Raw genomic sequence first — 22,683 nt, 5'->3', positions numbered from 1 at the left:
AATCCTCGTAGTATTTGACTTCTTGCAGCCTCTAACATCACTGACCCCACCCTCATTCTCAGTCTTTTAGGCCTGCTTCTCTTCCAGCTGACCTCCTTTGTCTCTGGCTGTTACTCTATAGGATTCCTTTGCTATGCCTGTCTTCAACTGTTGGTGCTCACCGGGTCTCAGTCATTTGCTCCCTCTCTAAACCCTCTCTATAGTTATTTTATCCACATCATTGACTTTACTCTAAAGGCTGTTGACTTTCAAATATTAATCCCATCTCATGTGACTCTTCCTGAGTTCCAGCTATATACTAGTAATGCCCACTGGGATATTCTACAGACATCTCAAATCATACATTTATAAAACTGAACTCATTATCTCATCCATCCCAAACTTTCTCTAGTTCCTCCTTCCATATCCCCTACCATGAAAGCATCACCATCTTCCTCACTTTGTCAAGCAAGGTCCTTCCTTCTTCTTTATCCCTCACCTTAAATTGATCGCTTTACTAGTTAAGACTCTGATTTCAATTAGGAGAAGAAAACTTAAGGTAGCTGAGTGGGGAAAAGTAAAAGGGAATTTGTCATAGAGCTGCAGTGATTCTTACAGAATCCAGGGGTAAGAACATAGCTGGGCCTTATGGGTCAAGAGCAGTTCAGTGGAGTTTCTTTCCATTTTTCATTTCTGCTTCTCTCTGCGTACCCCTTTCATGCTTCTGTCTCAGCCAGATTGGGTCTCTCTGCTTCTCAGTCCACTCTATAGGAGGAAGATGGGCTATCACATAGCTGTCAAATTTTTATCTTCTCCAGTCAAGAGATCATGCCAGGGCAGTTAATTCCAGAGAAGTCAACACTGGCTAAGAGAATGGGCTCACATGGTGAAAATGAGGCTGCTGAAACCCACCCCTGTGGTTAAGGAAGTCTGATAAGGAAACCATTATGACTTTGGCAGAAACCCCGGTGGTACCTACCACAATCACTACAGTCTGGTGAGTCTATGTCATAAATTTTTCTCTCAGTCTCATCACCAATGCCATTGTCCTTGTTCAGGTTCTCCTTCATCTCTTCCATGGACTAATTTACTCACATTAATTATCATATATACAGTCCTCTGATCATTTGTTTACATACATGTTTCTCAGCTAAATTCTAAACTGCTTGAGGACAGGCATTATATCTTTTCATTTAGTTTCCCCTCTGGTATAATTTCTGAGATATACTTGGCCTCAGGAAATATTTGTTCAATAAGTAAAAGAGGCATTTTGTATCTTAGGCCATTATTCATTTGAATCCCCTACCTAACCACCCTGACTTGGATTCCATGCCTGCCAATAACCTTCTGGTTAAAATCTGAATTACCATACAATGCTTCCTTCAGGAAGAGAACGTGCTGACCAATAAACTTCTACCTTAGTTTAAATCTTACTCTCTTAAGAGTTTGGTTATGCAGTCCCTGAGAGATGTATAAACTCTAAGACTTTGTTAAAATTCAGTTTCTAGACCTAAAAACCTGGATCCTGGACTTCAGACATGGTAATTTCACCACTCTGAAATAACCACTCTGAAAAGCCTTGTTGAGGAAGCAACTCACCACTTAAGGTGGCATCTGTCAATGTCTGTGCCCAGAAACCACAGTTCATGTTTCCAAAATATTCGTGTGAAGTAGTTAATAACAAATCAAGGTTCTAGAGATTTATAATGCCTTTGCAGAGGAAAAATGTGTGGATTCTAAAATCTCACATATTACTGAACTCTTTATTGCTCAATAGAAATATGTGGGAAAAAATTCCCACAGAGATATGGCTTCAAGTTCATGAGAGATCAGTTTTCCTGAACGTGTTTGCCACAAAGGATGATACGTAACATAAAAAACATGGTTCTAAGAGCCATTTTTTGAGAAGATACACATGGCTGTTCCTAATAAATATATTTAATAAAGGCCAAAGGCACAAGCTTACCTTAAAATTTGGTGAAAGCATTACTATAGTAAAGCAAGCTAATGTGCTCTAGAATACTGCTTCCTAGGAAAACAAGGATAATGAAATGACTTTCATGATGATGATGGTGGTATGTGGTAGCCAGTTTTGTTTTAGATTTTTTATTGAAGTATAGTTGATGTACAATATTAAATAAGTTATAGGTATATAGCACAGTGATTCACAATTTTTAAAAGTTATGCTCCATGTATAGTTATTATAAAATATTGGCTATGTTCCCTGTGCTATACAATACATCCTTGCAGATTATTTTATAGATAATAGTTTGTACCTCTTAATCCCCTACCCCTAGATTCTTAGGAAGCTAAGGGGACACACCTGAGGAGGTATGGTGGCATCAGACCCTCTAATTGCTTAATAACAAGACACATCAGCAAGCACTTACTCAACAAGCAATCTGTGTTCGTTGATTATGTGCCAGGCTAGCAATAGAGCTCGGGACACAGCAGTCACAGCCCTTGCTCTCCAGTTAGCATGGTAATCATGGAGGTAATCGCCCATGACTGCCATCTGCGCACCAAGCATCCCTCGGGGCACGGGAGGTACACAAGCCACATAAACCAGGTTCTTTGCATATTGTGGACCAAGCAGAGATGACCAGTCACATGTCATTTTGCTTCTCGTTCTTACTGTGGTAGCCAGTTTTATGGAGCACTTGTTATATACATAAATACTTAGAATTTTCCATGCATTGTTTTACTTAGAGTTTTTAAAAACCTAGAGGAATGGACATTAGACTATTTTGAGAGGTTGTTTGCAACATATGTATCTCATACCTTGCTGGTCATTCTAACCAAGAACCAGCATCCCATCTTTTTTGTTCATTCATTTCAATATTTGTTGCGTTCTTTCAATTCCAAGCACTATTTTAGGTGCTGGTGATACAGCACTGAATAAATAAAGTGCTTTTATCTTGGGGCTTACCTTTTCTTGGGGAGGAAAGAGAATAAGATAGATGTTAAATTAACAGGTCAACTTGAGAAGTGGCAGTTTAAAAACTTAGGAATAAATCCAACTCTTTAATAAAAATGAAATCAATGGCAGCCACCATTTTAGTATCACTATGTATCAGAAGCCTTTCATACATTAATTGGTATTTTAAACTTATTTTATTCCTGGATTCAACAAATATTAAGCTCCAACTATGCATCAGACATTGGATAAACAAAACAAACAAGAAACTGAGTCTCAGAGAGGGCAAGTAATTTGTCCAAGACCCAAATAAGTGATAAACAGCAAAACTGGGATTTTGAAAAAGTATGTCTGACTTCAAAAGTAGAAGCAGAGTAACTAGTTATGAAGCTATTGAAATAATCTTGGTCCACAAACAAGAGCCATAGCAGAAAAGAGGTCAGATTCTCTTTGAAGGTAAAGACAATATGATTTCCTTAAATGGGTGAAAAACAGAAGTCAAGAATGACTCTATGGCTCAAAGGTTTTTGGCTCATGCAATATGATTGAAATGAGGAGGGCTTCAAGAAAAGCTGGTTTGAGGAAACATTAAAAGATTCACTTCGGGAAAGTTGAATTTAAGATGTCCATTGTACCTCCAATGTGAAATTATTGACTAGACAAGTGAATTTACAAGTCTGAAATAAAGGAGAACAACTTGGGCTAGAGATAAAAATTTGAGAGTTGACAGCATACAGGTAAATAATGTAATATTGATTGTGGCAAGGCTCATATGCCATAGATTGCCAGCATTCAAGTGGCAAAGTTGTCACTAGGTTATGAAAAGTGAAGAGCATGACCGTTTTTCAGACTCAAATAGAAGACAGAAGGCCATTTGCTTCTGTGATGAGAGATGGATTATGGTAAGTCTCATGGACAACACTAACTTTGTTTTTTTGTTCTGCTTTTTAAATTTTGTTTATTTGTTTAGAAGCTTTGATTGTCTTTAAATACTTGGAGAAATATTCAGCTGAGATTCAAAGTTGTATGCCATGAAGCAGTGGTTCTTAAACTGTAGTGTACGTAAGAATCACCTATGGGTCAGAGCTCATTCAAAATTTGATTCCTAGGCCTCACTCCTAGAAACATTTATTCATTGGAATATGAGTGGGGCCTGGGGATCTTTTTTTTTTTTTCCAAGCGTACTGGGTGAATCTGATACAGAGTCCATAGGCCTCAGTTTGAAAAACTCCACTATTGATCACTGAACAAATTGTTTTGTCTTAGTAGTGTAAAGATAGTTGCTTCTTGGTGCATCTGCCCAGCAAGGCTTAAACCAAACAGGATTTTGTCCTGTTCTAGAAATGCAAGACAAGGTAGTTTATTGACTATTTACCCTTTTGCAAGTTAATTTACAAGGTTCTTTTCTTTTCCATAATTACTTTAACAATGTTCCTGAGAACAGGGTGCTTTTTTTTTTTTTTTTTTAACTTTTATTGGAGTATAGTTGCTTTACAGTGTTGTGTTGGTTTCTGTGGTACAGAAAAGTGAATCAGTTATATGTATACATATATCTACTCTTTTTTAGATTTCCTTCCCATTTAGGTCACCAAAGATCACTGAGTAGGGTTCCCTGTGCTAAACAATAGGTTCTCATTAGTTATCTATTTTATACATAGTAGTGTATATATGTCAATCCTCATCTCCCAATTCGTCCCACATCTCCCCGCCGCCCTTGGTAACCATTAGTTTGGAGAACAGGTTTTGATGGGGAAGGACAGTACTTGAGAACTGTAGGTGATGGGATGGGAGGCAGTAAAAAAAAAAGGAGCCTGAAGGCTGCCCATTGGATTCTGTCATGCAGAGTACACATGATAACGTTAAATTCACACCAACACTCATATCTGTGATTCATTTGTTTGTTCATTCAACAGACAATAAGAACCAAGGTCCAGGCACTGTCAGACCCTAGTCTCTGGCCACCAGATTCCTCTCAGAGACTAGCCCATTAGATAAGAGGTTCAACCTGAAAGCAGGTAGGGAAGATGAAGAGGCTCTCTACATCTTCCATTCTAAGAAACTTAAATTCACCAGTACAGCTCAGTCCAACTCAGACTCTGTATTGAGGGCCTGTGTGAAAAATATCTCTGCTCCACCCTCCCCCCACCCTGCCCCACATGATGTCCCTGGACAACACCAAAGCTGGGTGGAAACAATCACCCTGAAGGCTGAAAACAGAGATTCCCACCCTGATTATGCAATTGAGGCAATGAGAAAGTTGGTTTAATCTAATGGGCCCTAAAAAATGAATTTTCATTTTTCTATTGCCCAACGCTTTCTGAGTTCTTTGAGCAGGTCACATAAACCCTGTAGTCTACTTTCCCAAGCAATATAATGAGATTCACCAATACTGCTATGTGTCTTGGAGCGACAGCTCAACCAAATTGTGTGGAACTCCTTGAAGCTGTTAACTGCTGATAGAAATCAGTAGATGATTAAAATAAAATGAATGGAAGAGTCTGCATTTTGCTATCTAGAGCATTCATTGTGGATATGTAGACAGAGTCTGCTTAGAGCCCAGCACTGTGTGTTTAAAAAAAAAAATTGAACTAGTTCCTTCATGCTACTTTAATTTTTCTTGACTATCAAGAAATTGAAAAAAATGTTTTATATTCATTTCTAACAGTTTTCTTAAGTCTAACTTTTCAGAACAGTGAACCCTCCTACACTGTTGGTGGGAATGTAAATTGGTGCAGCCACTATGGAGAACAGTATGGAGGTTCCTCAAAAAAACTAAAAATAGAACTACCATATGATCCAGCAATCCCTCTCCTGGGTATATATCCAAAGAAACAAAAACACTAATTGAAAACATACATGCACCCCAGTGTTCATAGCATTATTTACAATAGCCAGGATATGGAAGCGACTCAAGTGTCCATCAACAGATAAGTGGATAAAGATGTAATTTAGATATACAATGGAATATTACTGACATAAAAAAGGATGAAATAATGCCATTTGAAACAATGTAGATAGACCATTATGCTTAGTGAAATGTCAGAGAAAGCCAAATACTGTATGTTGTCACTCACATGTAAAATCTAAAAAATAAAGCAAACATATAACAAAACAGAAACAGACTCACAGATACAGAGAACAAACTATTGGTTACCAGTGGGGAGAGGGAAGGGGGAGGAGCAAGATAGGGGTAGGGGATTAAGAGGTACAAACTACTATGTATAAAATAAATAAGCTACAAGGTACAAACTACTATGTATAAAATAAGCTACAAGGATATATTGTACAGCACAGGGAATATAACCAATATTTTATAATAACTTTAAATGGAGTATAATATATAAAAATTTTGAATCACTATGTTGTATACCTAAAACTAATATAACATTGTAAATCAACTATACCTCAATTTAAAAACTTCTAAAAATAAATTTAAAAAGCAGTGTTTCATATGGGCCAGAATTTCTTTGATGCACCCTCATATTCTCTGGATCAAAAACTCTAGTCTGATAACCCACAGATAAATCAGCTACAGATGACTTACCAACATATACTTTATTATAGGTTTAAAATGTAAACAACTGTTTGAAGAAACAAGGAAACAGTATACATTGAAAGCGAAACCTGAAATTACAACACTAGGGAAATTTAAAGGTCATCTGTCGGTAGCTGTCTTTCTGGTTGCAACTGCAGAGACCTCTGCTTACCCTGAGAAATCACTGATGTGTGGGGCTTTTGCTAGGAGTATGACAATTTCACTTTCTCCCTTGTCTGCCTTGATTGTCCCAGGAATGACGCAGAAGCCAAGAGGAGTTATTAAGGAGGAGAGTTTTACAAGCAGTGGTGTACTGGTGAATGGGTTTTCCAAAAAGAAAAGCCCTGATTTGTAGCATTTGCCAGTTCCCATGGTATAAATAGTCCCACCATGGCCAATTTCAAGGATGACTGTATTTAACAACCAGATTGTACAATTTGTGAAAATTTAACAATCACTTCTTATGAACTAGTACTGGTCCACTCCAGCACACTACTGCTTATAACTCAACAACAATCAATATCACCAAGTTTCCATAAATATAAGTCATGTAACTTTAATCTCCTGAGAAAATATACATATGCCAGAGGAATCAGGCATCCAAGCCTTTGGCCCTAAGCTACTCAGCAGACATCTTTTAAAAAAAAATTACTAAGAAGCACCGTGGCCTCAGGCTTAGTCTGCTCCCAGGCAGTTTTTCTTGCTCACAATACAAATATTTTTAAATTAGCTTTATACGGTGATACTATTAATTAACAATGTAGCCTTTTACAAATATCCATAAATATTTTAACTTGGGTTATCACGTAATCACATTACATACCTTTCAACAAGAACCCATAAGCAGCTAGTTAATTCTGCAGAGTCCAAAACTTTAGCAGACTGTCATTGAATTGAGTGCTAGTCATTCTTTTTGGAAGTTAACACATTTGACCAAGACAGGCTCTTCAAAGTGAGGAAGGGGATTTGGTTGAAGTCAGTCCTGAACAACACGCTGTGCTCCCTGCTCCAGGCAAGGAAAGGAAAAGTTTGCTGAGAAAGGAAAGAATTGGTGTAGCTTCCCTCTAACTATGCTTGGGCTAAAAGGGAATATACCGCCTGAAAAATCAAATCTCCTAAACTTTATAGACTTCTAATATGATAGCAGAAATACCAACCCTAGAGCTAGAACAGTGTGATACAGTGGGAAGCCCAGGGCCCCTTGTTAATCACTAGTTCTGTGGGTTGAAACAAGTTACCTATGTTCCATCTGCCTCCAAATTCTCATTGTTAAAACTGTGCCATTAACTTCATAGAATTGTCATGTGATATATGAAAGCACTTTGCAAACTGTGCAGAGCTAGCTAAAAATATGAAATCATTACATGACAAAATACAGTAATGGTAATATCAATTTCTGGGGTAAATCTTATGATTAGTAATGATTACTCTTTCTTTACTACTGACAATGTTTAGACACATGTACAAGTTCTCTTGAAGCCCTATGTGAAGGCTCAGAATGACCCTTTTGACCAGCTAGTTTTATAAAGCACCCTGCGCCCTGAGTATGATAAAATCAAGGAAAGTTCCCGAATAAAGTGCGTTCCGTTCCAATGCCACCTGTGCCTCTGTCCCAACAGTTCTCAAGAGTGTTCTCTATCCTCTAATGCCATCAAATCTAAAGTGGTGTATTGCTGGCCTATCTGTGGCCACCCTCCAAGTCTGACTACTTTTTATTAGGAGGGTCTCAGAAGATGGGAATATGGGAAGAATGAAGTCAAGAAATCCACGGTCCAAGAGTATGAGAACAAGGCCAGGCTACTGCCCTAGATCTTTTTTCATACCAGATAAGGCTCCCATGGGAATAAGAGTTCATTTTTTCCACCCATGGAGTCAAGGATTAGACAAAGACACTTTGAGAAGGTTCTGTCCTCTAGCCACCCGTATTCATTTTATCATGAACTAGTAAAGTGCCTTTGCTGACCTAACGTCAAGGGTACCAAAGGTCTTTGGTCCTCCCTCTGAGTCTTATTCAGACAGGCATGAGAAATGAAAATCCACATGCAGAGGAGTTCTGTTTGTGTTGATCTGTATGCCCAGATGAACTGTAGGCATTGAGACTCTTCCTCCTCCATCCTACCCACTGGCATCTCTGCATGTGCTGAAGAGGACAGAGGAGACCAAATCGAGTCTCTAGGAGATGAACTGGGGATTTGCTAGCAAATAGATCCCCCAGTATGTGTTATTTTTTAGAACCTGATGTTCAGCGTTGAATATCAAGTCTATTACATCTCCAGCATGGAATTCATAAGCCCCTCCTACGTTCTGGATTGTAGAGTTGTTCGTTAGAGCTTGTATGGGGTCTTCATTCTTACGTAGCAGCGCCTCAAAAGGAGCTCGCCCCTTGTAGGCTGTATTGGGAGCCACTTGGCCGTAAATTAAATACAAACCATTCTGAAGTATTTTCAGCCTCCAATCAGCTGTCTTAGTCACACAAGAAGGCTCAGGAGAGGGCATTTGCCATTTTGAAGGTAATGGTCCTATAAGACATTTACAAGAAAGGCGGGGGAGAGAAAGCAAAAAAAAAAGGAAAGCATAGTTATTTAATTATTTCATCTTCTTCCTGATTATAGTTCTTTCCTACTTACAGGATGTTTCTTTACCCGGTCTATACTAGTTCTCTCCAACCACAATTTTAGTATTTTAAGTATCTACCTACTCCTTGTTTTAGAGAAACTCCTAAGTGCATCTCTTGCTTGGGGAGTTCTAAGGAAATACATTTAGAATAGGGACACGGGTTAAGTTTTAGGGTGGCACTTCATCTCTTGTCGATCGATATTTGTGAAAGGGAAGAAAGGAGGAAGGAAGAGAGGAATCACCCGCCAGGATGGTGATGACCAAAGTTGGCAGTGCAGGATGCATATTTGCCTTTCTCTGTGTAAATACTATTTACTATGTATCACTTTATCAATGAGATTTTTCTCATCAATCTGTATAAAATATAGCGCTCTCCTGTCACTCTCTCCCTTTACCTTGTTTTAGTTTTCTTCATAGAAGGTGTCACCATCTAGCCTATTATACATTGTTCATTTGTTTATTGTCTATCTTATACCCACTTGAATATAATGTCTTTGAGAACAAGTACTTCTCTATTTTGTCCATTGCTATATCTTCAGCACCAAAAAGAATTCCTGGTAGTACCCAGTATGTGCTCAATATATGTATCTTTTTTTTTTTTTTTTTTTTTTTTTTCGGTATGCGGGCCTCTCACTGTTGTGGCCTCTCCCATTGCGGAGCACAGGCTCCGGACGTGCAGGCTCAGCGGCCATGGCTTACGGGCCCAGCCGCTCTGCAGCATGTGGGATCTTCCCGGACCGGGGCACGAACCTGTGTCCCTTGCATCGGCAAGCGGACTCTCAACCACTGCGCCACCAGGGAAGCCCCCAATATATGTATCTTGATTGAATGATACAACCGTGTTCCTGAATTAGGTGCACTGTGTCTAAATTATGGCACTTTATGGGTATATATCATTCAAGATACACTTGGGATATCTTTATCCAAACCCTCCCAAAATAGCTACTGGTAAATTAATGAGTTTATAAATGGAAATTATTTGACTGTTTAAATATAAGTATCCCTGGTTTATTGCTGTCAAAGGGGATGGGGAAAGGGTCAAGACTTGTTTATTTTCATAGGAATATATGGAATTTACATATTTTCCTAATGTTAATTGTTTTACACAGAGGTGTGATTTCAGAATCCCAGGATGTGCTTTTACCTCCCAAAACACTTAGTCTGGCCTGTTCTCTGATTCTCCATAATTTTTGTTATGGAGGCAAAGCCTTTGTCACATAATTAGAAACCTTGATAAAAAAAAAAAAAGTACCCTGGAAGAGATAACATATTGACAAATTCTTATTTGTATATAAATGTCAGATATAAGGCTCTGAGGGTAGATTCTGAAGGAGAATGAAGGAAAGATCATTAAAGGAAGAAGCAAAGTCTCCCTGTATCTCCAATGAGCCCAGAGCCCAGTAAATTTCTTCCTGCTTGACCACGTAATTGACCATAGGCAAGTCACCAGGAAGGAGTGTCACTGGTTCTCATGTTTAATTCTGTGATGGGGGACACTTAAAGACCATCTGAGCATCACTTGAGGTTCTCAACTTTTACCACATCAAAAGAAAATTTCAACATATCATGAGGAGTTTCACTCCATTCACTAGAAAAACAAAAACAAATCACAAAGGCAGAGATAAGTAAAAAGAGACTCCCAATTTCCACAAAGCAAGGAAGCCTGGCTGTTTGCACTGTATAGGAAAACAGGAGTTGAAGTTAACTCTAGAAATATTCTTCTGTCAGCTGAAAATGGGTGTTTGTTTGACCTTAAACCAGTAAACAACCCAAAATATATTCATTTCAATTTTGTATGTATTCTAAAAAATGCCCTAAGGCTCAGGACGACTGTAAACTTTAGCGTGTCTTCTAAGCAAGTACCAGGTCACTATAAAGGAAAGTGACTCAGGAGCTAAGAGGAGAAGAGAAACGAGCAGAGAAGTGACCATTCCCCTAACTCTCATTTCTCATCTATATACTTAGAAACAAAAATCGCACCCTATACTCACTCTACTGGACGCTAGCAGTATGTGAAATATGAGAATGACTTTGAGTCTGTCACAGGGAAAGGTTGTAGAAATCTGAAACTTGTGCTTATTAAAACACAGAATTAAAAGTAGATTCCTGGATCTCAGATTCCCAGGCCTATGGGAGTGCTATGCATTCCTGCCCAGAGATGTGACCTTGAATGTAGTCTTCATCAGGGCATGGGCTTGTCCATCTGGTTTACCTCTGAAGCCTCAGCTCCTAGACAACTGCTTGGCACAAGATAAGCAGTTATAAATAGGAGCTGAGGGATGACTAAAATAGAATGCATGCTTTCTTAACTCTGGAGCTTGCCTTTTGCATCAAATGCTAAGGAAAGTAAAAAAGGAGGTATATGAGACATGTTACTCACCAAACTTCGCTATACAGGGCCCACTGGCAGTCTGTAGGGGAAGAAGAAGAATTGGTCAGGATGATGACAGTGTCACAACTTTCTTGATTGATTTACTTAGAGCCTCTGATTCCTGAAGCCGACTTCTTTTCCCTAGCCACATAAAGAAATCCCTCCCTCCCCCTTGTTTTGGATCTCTCAGCTTTCCTTTACAGATGGCTGGCGCCTTCCTTTACCTTTCATTACCCGGCTACCTTTTGGGTCTTCTAGGAAAAAGTTAAGAACTCCTTTTATCCACCTAATCGCTACCCACAGTGCAACTATTTGATCTTGGACTCTCCTCCTCTTGGGCTATAGAAATTTTCTATAAATAATAGTCTCTGCATCCCAGTGACTTCACAAGATGGTCCACTGGCATGTGAGAAAATAATAGAATTTCTATTTTAAATAACAAGTTAAGCTATAGAAATATTTACATTTCAGATTGATAATGTCTCCACTATTTAATATTCAGACAATCATGCACCATATACAGTGACTGAAATACCCTGAGGAGATCTCAGTTTCAAACTATTGCAACATACCACAGTTTACATGCTACAGGAATCCACCAGTGTGGTTGATTTTATAAATACAGATATTTAAACACTAAAGGCTTTAAGATACTTAGTAGTAAGGTAAGGTATACCCACACATGTTGTACCATGTAAAGTTCATTTGTTTCCTTGTGGCAAAGTGCTTAAGAGACTTTTCAGGCTTAAACATGATTATCATGTTATGAAATCCTTTTATAGGATTTCTCTGGCTGCTATGCTAGGAATAAATTAAAGGGTGACAAGAGCAAAAGCAGTGAGACAAGCTAAGAGATCAGTGTAATCATCTATGCAAGAAAGCATGGTGCCTCTGACCAAGGTGCTAGCCGTGGAGATGGTGATGAGTGACTGGAAATTGAGCCAACAGGAGTTCCTGACATGGATATGGATAAGAAAATGAGAAGAGACAAAGATGACACCAAGATTTGGGGCACGAGCAATTAGAAAGATAAAACTGTTAATCACTGAAATGAGCAAGATTTAAGAGGAGTAAATTGGGGGGAAAAGAGTCATGAGTTCATTTTTAAACATGTCAAGTTTGTGATGCTTTATCTGTAAGGATGGAATTTAAGGAGTTCTGATAATAAGAGTCTTCAGCTTCTGTGTGGTGCTTAAAGATATGAGACTGTATAAGAGCATCAAGTCAGTGGGTAAAGACAGACAGGAGTACTGGGGCACTGCAATGTTTAGAGGTCAGGAAATAAGAAAGAACCCACAAAGGAGCCTACGAAGGAAAGGCCACCTTGGTAAGGATTTTAATTATAGACCGTGGAATTTAAGTTGTCTAAGGAAGGAAGAAAAATCATGAATGGAGTGATGGGACAGTATATTTTTTAATTTTATATTTTTTATATAGCAGGTTCTTATTAGTTATCTATTTTATACATATTAGTGCATATATGTCAATCCTAATCTCCCAGTTCATCCCACCACCCTGCCCCCAACTTGGGACAATATTATTTTAATTAAAAAAAAAGAACTTTGCACTATTGAACAATGAATTTAAAATTTAGTGTCATAACACGGTAAGCACACTCAAAAATGCATTCTTCCATTTTGATCTATATTTCTTCATGAGGTAATTTTTCAGTTACGATGGTCAAAACGGTAACCATAAGGTAAATTAACCTAGACTATAACTTTCAAATTATTATATTAAAAAGTGTTAAACTAAGATTAAGAAAATAAACACATTTATCAAATTACTTTACTAAAATATTTCAATTATTTTAGAAATCTTTATATTATATATTTGCATATTATATAAATATAACATTTTGGTAAAAGCAAAATAGTTTTGCACTGTGGATAAACAACATTAAGCATATTATTTGGTTCATCCTTATAAATTTCTATTGTATATCTTAATATACAGAGTATTAGAACTTGTATAAATAAAACTTACAATAAATTAGCATATATATTGGGATTGTACTCAAGAACATTTTGTTGATAGAGAGGTGCAATAGAAAAGGTTGGGAAGTCACTGTTCTAGGAGATAAATCACTGGATTCCTACAATTTCCTTTGCTCTTGCAATTATTTCATCCTTACTTTGGGATTTCTTAGAAGAGATGTTAAAATTCAATTTAGTTTAACCCATAATAGGCATGTGATAGGGACTCAACTTCAATTCTCTCACTTATAAAATGGGGGAAATAGCAGCACCTAGCCTACTGAGGTTGTTTATGGGTTTAAATGAGGTAATTCTTTTTTTTTTTTTGTGGTACGCAGCCCTCTCAACTGTTGCGGCCTCTCCTGTTGCGGAGCACAGGTTCTGGACGCGCAGGCTCAGCGGCCATGGCTCACGAGCCCAGCCGCTCAGCGTCATGTGGGATCTTCCCGGACCAGGGCATGAACCCGTGTCCCCTGCATCGGGCAGGCGGACTCTCAACCACTGCGCCACCAGGGAAGCCCTAAATGAGGTAATTCTTATAAAGGATTTTGCCCAGATATTCTGTCTTGTCCTGCTTATTATTAGTGTTTTGATAATGATGCTGATTATAATGAAGAATTAAAACTTTGAGCACCTGCATTCCCAACATTATACTAGCACTGTAAGCAAGAGAAACTAATGTCATCTGTGGTCCTCGCCTCTTAAAAAGTTTATCATCTTTCTAGAAAGACATGATTAAACACATGAAGGGATTAGATAACAATCTAAATATAAAAGAGTTCCAAAATCTGTGCCACAGGTAACATCTATGTTGTCTACTCTCATGTATAAAGAGTGTGAGGAGAAGCCTAATGCCACAGACAAATTAATTACCAGAGGCAGAAATCCTGGATACTGCAGAAATCCTGTAGGCTGCTTTCATGTCTATTTAGAACTACAGAAACCACCACTGTGCTATTCTGTCATTATTGCCACAAATGAAAATCTGTCTAATCACAAAAATCCTCTGTTTGGTAGTGAGGCATAGTCCTGGGTTGAGGAAGTGGAATAGATAAGCAAGGAATACCCATTTTGTTAAAAGTCTTTTTTAACTTTATCTTCATTGTAAAGTCATTAATAATAATGGTGTAAATATGAATCGCTACCATCCACTGAGAGCCTACCATGGGTCAGGCACTGTACTATCTCATTCATTCTTACCACAACTCTGTGAAATAACCAACACACACATTTTCAGATGAGGAAATGAGGAGAAGGATTATGTAACTAGCCCAAGGTCATGCAGCTGATGAGAGGCCAGGCTAAGATCCAAACAGAGCCTGACTCAAAAGTCTCACTCCTGCCGCTCTGTGGAGCAGTTTGTATTTCTAATTTTGGTGACGTTTGAAAGGAGTGGGTGTCCACTTATAAAGAAGCATATGGGACTTTCTGTTTAGTTTAGTTAATTTATTTTTGCTTAGAAGGAGCAGTTGCTCTTGTAACCCCATTGTGATTTAAGCCCAGATTTACATACTTGGGGTAATAAATAATAATTATTTCTCCAAACCAACTCTAATCAGATCATCATTTGGAAATAGAATCTACTCTGCTTTTAAGTACAAGCACAACTTTCCCTTTGGAAAGTAGCCTTCATTTCATTGAAGCAGGGGACTCTCCTGACATTTGGTTTCTTAGAGACAATTTCTGTGAGGTTATTTTTATCTAGGGATGGACCAACTCCTTGGGCTCATAACCGATTCTTTCAGTGAAACGTCTTCTGAATGAAGAGGGGGAAAAAAGAAAAAAAGAATTCTCCCAAGGAAATTTCTGTTGATTGATTTCGAAGGAGCCAACCTTCCTGTCTAACACTTTTTGGATTAGTGCCTAGAGAGGCTGGAAAGTGGGATTTTGTATATAAAAACCAGAGTGGAGACTAAAATAATGTAAATTCCAAGGTCGTGGAGCATTATGAGGAGGTGGAAGTGGCCACCTCATAATGACCCACCAGCCATTCAGTCCTCTTTTCCAAAAATACTAATCTGTGGCCAATAGGGAAAAATAAGTGCAGGCAAGTGAAAAGTGGAATACAGGAGCTAATATCATCATTCCACTGTCAGTCAAGCATTGGCTTTTCCCATGGGAACTAAGCCTCCCTGGCATCCTGTCAGGATAATATCCTGAAAACCTTTCAAACGTCCCCAAATTTGGTACAAACTCTGGGCTATTCCTTTAGAGGCAGAACCTTTCATGGAGAAGCTGCAATATTGTCTAGGAGAGAGAATCTGGAATCAGAGTTCAAACACAGGGGATTGATCAAATTCAGTTCTGGCAAGAAGTATCCTAGTATGAGCCCTCCTCCTTCCCTTTGCAAGAGCAGTTGTGTGCCTCTGAGAAAGGCACTTCCTTCTCTCCCAGGCACTGGTTCCCCAGTCACACACAGGAAATGATGACACCTAGAACATATCCTGTGTGCTTCACAGTCATCTGGCTAATAGGATGTGATGTCTGGAGAAAGAAAAGGCACTTCCAGATTTAAGCTGTTGCTATTCTCACCCTTCCCCTTCTTCAGAAATCTAAACACTCAGAATTCCTGACAAGTTTTTTTTCTGCTCAAAGCTTAACTGTTCCAGAAAGTTCAGAGTTCTGCTTGATACATTCCTGAGACAGTGCGGATGTGATTACAAATTCCTCTGTTGTACTCACTTGTGTACAAATTAATGGGCTACTTGTGTAAAAACTTGCCCAAAGCTATACTTGCCCTAAGTTAACATCAGCAACTATAATGTACTGCTTCCTCCTGTATCTCTTCTCAAGTGCTTTCAAATATCTGAAGTAGTAAAACCGTATCTTTGAAATTTTAACTGACCAATCCCCCTTAGAAAAATGTTTCTACAGTCACTGATTTCATATCACAGCCCCTTCTGAGATGGGCATGTACTACCTTATTCTCTGCAAGGCTCAGAATCTTTAGATGTACCCAGGAATTGGCTAAATCCTAAATTAAATAAAGCATTTCTTATTTTCTTTTTGGTCAATGCTATGTAGTCAACAGTCACATTTCTACTAAGAACCTCATGTACCTACCTCCCTTCCCTTCCCTAGACCCACAACTTGGACTGGAGCTCAGTGGGAAATTCCTGATAAGCATCAGGGCCTTCCCAAATAAAGTATTTCCTCTTTCCTCCATGAAGCCTTCCCTGATCAACCTAGCCCAAAGTCATTGACCCCCTCTTGACCTCCTAAAGCATTTATGTTCTATACTGTCCTTAGCTAAGTTATTAATCACTGTATTTTATAGCTAGAAGGGACATTGTAATGAACAAATCCATTTGCCTACCACCATTTTTCAGATGAAGAAACTGAGAACCAGAAAGATTAGATACCTTTCAGATGCATACAGCTAGTTATTGAGAGACATAGAATCTGTATCTTCTTACTCCTAGTCCAGTGCCATTTCCCTCCTCAAAGATATGCTAACCATCTGTAACTTACCTTATTGTCTTTTATTATCTTTTTGTGTCTTTTTCCTCAGTAAGAGTGTAGCTTGCACCCCATTCCTTGAGGGCAAGCATCGTGTTTTACATCTTCTTATTCCACCAAGAGCAGAGTTCCAGAAAACACTCCACAGGCATCTGTCAACTGACTGATTTAACTGATCCCATCTAACTTAGTTCTGCAGCTAACATTTAGTATTTTCTACTACCTTTCATCTTAAACACTTAGATAAGCCTCAAAAGCCATATTGCCGTGACAAAATTGGAATTATATTTACATTATCTGTACCCACATGACTCTTTCTTCCAACTAGCTCTAACAGTACTGAGTGACAATGATAATAACTAGACTTATAAAAGAAAAAAGGAGTATAATAAATAGCAACCTTAGGTACTGTTGTCTCCTTACCTTGAGTGGAAGAAAAGTAAAGATTAGTGTACTGAAGGAGCAAAGTAATAGCAAAATAACTATTGTTGAGTAGAGTAGCCATTTCTTCCAGGATGGTCTCTGTGCTCCTTGAGGACTTGAATGGCCTAAAGGCATAATCTCCACGTGGCTCAAACTCATTCTTTGCAGGAATGAGAGCTGTGGAAAACAAACATTCACAAGTGATGAGCACAGTCAGTTTTGTAGTATTATGGTAATTAGTAGTGGGTGTAAGAGGCGGGGTTTTCCTTCTGATTCTGTGTGTTGGAAAATGATACTCATAGGCTAAGTGCTGAATCTCATTTGGCACCAGGCCAAATGCACTGAAAGGAACAGAGGGCTACAAGCCAACACAAACACAGAGGACAAAATACAAAACAAAAGAAGAGAAGTTAAGAGGGGGGAGAAAAAATTATTTCCTGACGCAAGAGGAACTATGGAACTGTGCAGTATTACAAATTATTCCAGATAAGAAAATCACTGTTTGTAAGAAAAAATAAAGTTCAAGATTAAGCCCTATCATACTCCAAATATCATATATGTGTGAGGCAGTAGATCAGGGAGCTAGGGAGACTGGAATGCATGGTTTGGAAAAAACAGTTCCATCAATTTCTAGTGTATAAAATGTGTTCATTCTGAGTGTGTTTCATGTTTGGTAATTGCAATCATTGTTGCTTTTGTTGTGGTCATCCATTTACAGTGCTTGGTGTCAGTTTATTTATCTCTTGTAAAAATAAAATACAGTGTGTGTGAAAAAAAAAAGTGTGTTCGTTCTGAGATGGTCTCTAGAAAACACCAAGTGTATTACTAGAATTTAATTTTTAAAATATGTCAATACGAGAAGCTTAATTCTTTTATGTCTCACCATTTAAAAACTCTGAAAATTCAATGCTGGCATCAAATAGAAATTAAGTTATCATACAAAAGGACATATTCTTGCACCCTGTCCTCCAGTCTGAGCTTACATTCTATTCCAAAAACCTTGAGTTTTCTTCCTGGCACCAAAAATACCAATTTACTACAAAATTGAGGAAGTTCCCTGGTTCTCTGTACCTCAGTCTTTCCATTTGTTAAATGGAATGCCTACCTTTTCTTTTTACCCAGTGCCAGAATCATGTTCTAGAAAGAACACGGACTTTTAAATCAGACAGACCTGAGAGGGGGGGCCTGGTGTTGCCCAGCCCTTATCTGCTCAGTGGCCTGCAGCATGTTACTTGACTCCTTTGTTTCCTTCCTTGTAAATGGAGAAAATTTCCACTTCATAAGGCTTTTTCGAGAATGAAATAGATGTGAACGTTTGGCTCATAAGAAGTGTTCCATAAGTGTTTCTCTCTTCTCCACCCTTCTGAGAGATGTTAAGACTGAATCAATTATGAAATTCTAGAAAAGAATGATTTTTTTAACATTTGCCACAGGGTATAACTCAACTGAAGTTCATTTAAATAAAAGGAGGTAAAATGAAAGTATTTTGAAGAAAAAATTTCTCCTCTAAGAGAGAATCAAAGATGTTTTAAATTAGGGAAAAAGCCTAGAGATTGAACATCCTCATTTCTGAAAGAGGACGCTAAGGATAATAGAAGTTGAGAGGTGTATCACACCACTAATGGCTGGGTAACAGTGGAGTGGGGACCTGAGCCCAGAGATACTGTCTTTTAACCCAATCATCTTTTTTTTTTTTTTTTTTTAGTACCACACTAATTGTAGCAATATTTCTCACTGAGTTGTCAGATTTAACATGGCTCTATTTTATCTTGATCAATAAAGTATCTCTGAAGAAAAGTCACTGAGTCACACGGGAATAATTTTTTAATACAACCATGTTTTGTGGCTCTCTCCTAGATGCTGTGATGCAGAGGTTAACAGCAAAATGACTCCAGAAGAGTGATGCATTCTACCTACAACTCTTCCCTTGTATCATGTCTGAAATGCATACGCACCAGCACAGAATTTAAAACTGATTACTGAAAAGTCAGACTATTTCCTCTGTGTTTCTCATTTGTTCCTTCTCCTAATTCCTCTCCAAATTTTAGATGCAAGTGCCTCTGCTTGCTCAATTCAGTAAATATTTATTTAAATAAGGAACTGTTCCAAATAAAGTCCAGTTCCTTCTTCTGCCCTTAACTAAGATTAGGCTCTGGAATATCCTGTTTAATTAGTTTAACCTTCTGAACATATCTTTAAAAAGATGACATGCTTATCTCCAGAAGAATACATTCCAAGCACAAGGAACTATATTCAATATCTTGTAATAACCCATAATGGAAGAGAATGTTAAAAGAAGAACATAAGTATTTGTATATATATGTATAACTGAACCACTGTACTGTGAGAGAGCATTAGATAGACATTGGATTCCTCCAAAATCAGGTCTGCAGTCCCTGCCACGTTCCCCTTATACACTATTTACCATGACTTTATGCTTGTGATAGTGTATGGCATGGCTTATTCAGTGAAAAATATTCAGTGTGTCAGAACTCAGGAGCACTACACAGCTGATTTTGCCTACTCTAGATATCAGAGTATTTGTTGTTGGAACAAATAAGGCCCAGGTGGCCTGAAGATACATACATAAATGGATGATAGGTAAGAGGAAACAGACAGACATAATACATAAATATGGTTTTAAACTTGGAATTTTATGAAGGCAACAACGGTCTGTGTTAAGATTAATAAATGCCTACTCTGTAAAGAGAATTGTGTAAGCTCTATACATAAATAGATATATACATACACATATAAATATATATTTACATACATATACATATTTACATATTATATGTACAATAAATTCTAAAAGTTATATGGAGACATATACCTCTCCAGATCATTTTCTCTAAGGAACTAATAACAACTCTAACCAGGGTGGTCTAGGAAACAGTTTGAATTAAAATTATGTTTTTCTTCCACGACTTGGGGATCCTCTTCTATACCCTAAATTCTCTTGTTCTGTGCTGTTTTTGCATGTCCATTTTTTGCGAGCCCTTCCCAAATTCTTCATTGTTTGTCTGTGTTTTACTGAATCTAGTACAGTCTTTAAGCAACAAGTCTATTGACAAATTTCCATGGAAGCCTTCCTGTTCCAGGCACCTGCCTTACCACTAATCTCTAAGAAAGGCTGTGTGGGGCTGTATGTCCCTGTCTAGCCGGAGTTCTCTCTGTGAGTGGCTTCTTGTTGTCTTGGGGAGGTGTGGGGGGCTGTCCTCTCTGGCCTAACCATTATTGTGTCAGTATCCCGGCCATGGAAGGAGCATCTTAAACACATTTTGCTGGGAAGGATTACTTCCTGCTTGGAATCTGGACTGAAAATAGATTTTCCGTTATGCAACATGGCATAACACTTCCTAATTAAAACCATCAAACATCACCCTAGAAGCCGTAATGACAGGGATTTGCTATTAAAGCATATCTTGCCCAATATCAAATGGATCGCCAGAGAACTATATTTCACCTATCAACCAAATTAAATAAGAGGGTCTTAATATTCCTGAGATTAAGCATCTCCCAAATCTCCTGGATTTCCTTGGGTAGCCCTGGCAGATGGGGATGGGAGAGGTATTTTTCCCTTTATGATTCAACTTGTTTTCCTCATTTGACAAACTACCACACACGAGCTCCACCAGTGGAGAACAATCAGCACATTCACTGTATTCGACACCCAACTGTGACATGTGTTCATACAGAAATCTGGGAGACACTCTCTTCTGGTTTTCCATTTTTAGTACTGGTCTTAACACCATCCAATTTAGATACTCTGGCTCATGGCTAGATTGGTTGGTTTGGGCACTGAGAACCTACATGAGTAAAGAAAGTTTTGGTTTTTCTACATGAAATGATTCCAAAATATAGCAAAAGAACGTTACCCCCTTGCTCATTTAGAAAATATTACTGACTGCCTTCTATGTACCAAGTATGTAAAGAACTTAAGTACTAATAGAAAAGGGCCAGTCCATATCTTCAAATTTCTTATCACTTTTGGTTTGGTTTGGTTTGGTTTTTAAAGGTAACTAGGGAAAGAGACAAATATACAAAGCAATATGAGGAGAAGTGTGTAATAGGACAAGAACCAAATACCTGACCTCACTTGGGTTAAGGGGAAGTTTTATAAAGGAGGCGATGACTAGGCTGATATATACGTCTAAAAAGACGTTACCAGGTGGAAAAAACCTCATAATATCCCACTCCCCTAAGCTAATCAATTTGTATAAATTTACTAATATGATATATATTGATAATATATATTTATATATTATGCTATCAGCAAATTATGTATGCTATATATAGTACAATGTGTGTGTGTGTATATATATATATATATATCTATATATATATATATATATAGATATAGATATAGTGTGTGTGTAGTCTTACAGTGTTTTCAGGCACTTTACTTGGCAATGGAGAAATCAGGAGTATGACAGGACCTCTGATCTTAAGGAATCCATTGTCTGGTAATTGCTGGTTCTCTTACATTTGAGTCTTCTAAACTTGCATTGAAAACATGTTTCAATTTCAAGACAAGTTTCACTTATTTCTCTTTTCTTTTTTCTGTATGATTTTATGTAACTTTCCCAATTTCCTAAGTGCGAATTGCCAAGGCATCTGGAGTTGTTCAGGCCAAGATACTTGTCTATCTGGTTTGAGGACTCCAGCCCCGAATGGATGTCTCACTATAAAGAGGAAATCTCAGGCTGGTATGCCAATGGAAAAAATGCTGAATCACAGACAACACTGTGGAATGCTGCTTGATGAAATGGTGCCAGCTGAAGGTAGCAAGCAACTTCCATTAGCTAAATAAAGAATAAACAACCCTGAAGAGGAAGCTATGAATATTATGGAAAGATAAGGCCTAACGTATTTCAGGTCTTTCATCACCCAGCAAGCCTAAGGGAAATCTCTTTGGCTGAAAGTAAGGATATTCTCCACCCAACACATACACGGCCTCTTACATCCTCTCCTGGTCCCTCATCTCATGAATTCCTAGATTTTGTCATGTACCGGCTGCTCTGATGGCAACACCACTGAGTGTTGATTTCAAATGTAAACCATAAAAAAAAGAAGATAGAAAATTATAAAGAGTAAAAACAAGAAAAATATATATTAAAAGCCTATTCTCTTCCAGTCACTGTGTTTAAAGTTTCACATGCATTATTAGGTTTATTTAATCTTCACAACATTAGAAAGTAGCCCTTATTAGTCCCATTTTACGGATGAGAAAATTGAGGTTAAGAGATGTTTAAGAACCAAAGTCACAAAACTACTAAAATTCAAATCCAAATCTGTCTAACTCTAAACCCTATTTTTTCCATTCTGTCTTGATGCATTAATAAGTACCTGAACATGGCTTTAGTAGGCGAAGAATTTTAAAATGAGAAACAATTTACAATGTTAA

At 38.0% G+C, this 22,683-nt stretch overlaps 1 protein-coding gene across 1 annotated transcript; it reads right to left on the bottom strand.

Annotated features, from left to right (window-relative positions):
- Nucleotides 1-6,356: 6,356 nt before the first annotated feature.
- Nucleotides 6,357-17,482, bottom strand: TNFSF18 (TNF superfamily member 18). Its single transcript, XM_027086300.1, has 3 exons — nucleotides 17,277-17,482; nucleotides 11,428-11,458; nucleotides 6,357-8,950 (listed from the first exon to the last, which is right to left on the bottom strand). Exons 1-3 carry the CDS (start codon nucleotides 17,433-17,435, stop codon nucleotides 8,604-8,606), a joined length of 537 nt encoding a protein of 178 aa, XP_026942101.1. The 5' UTR covers nucleotides 17,436-17,482; the 3' UTR covers nucleotides 6,357-8,603.
- Nucleotides 17,483-22,683: the final 5,201 nt, after the last annotated feature.

Source organism: Aethalodelphis obliquidens, unplaced genomic scaffold (genome assembly GCF_003676395.1).
Source record: "Aethalodelphis obliquidens isolate GAN/ISIS:26980383/991018 unplaced genomic scaffold, ASM367639v1 scaffold55, whole genome shotgun sequence".
Classification (NCBI taxonomy): Eukaryota; Metazoa; Chordata; class Mammalia; order Artiodactyla; family Delphinidae; genus Aethalodelphis; species Aethalodelphis obliquidens.
Note: the sequence above shows the minus strand (reverse complement) of the source record. Positions and strands in the feature narration are given on the sequence as shown.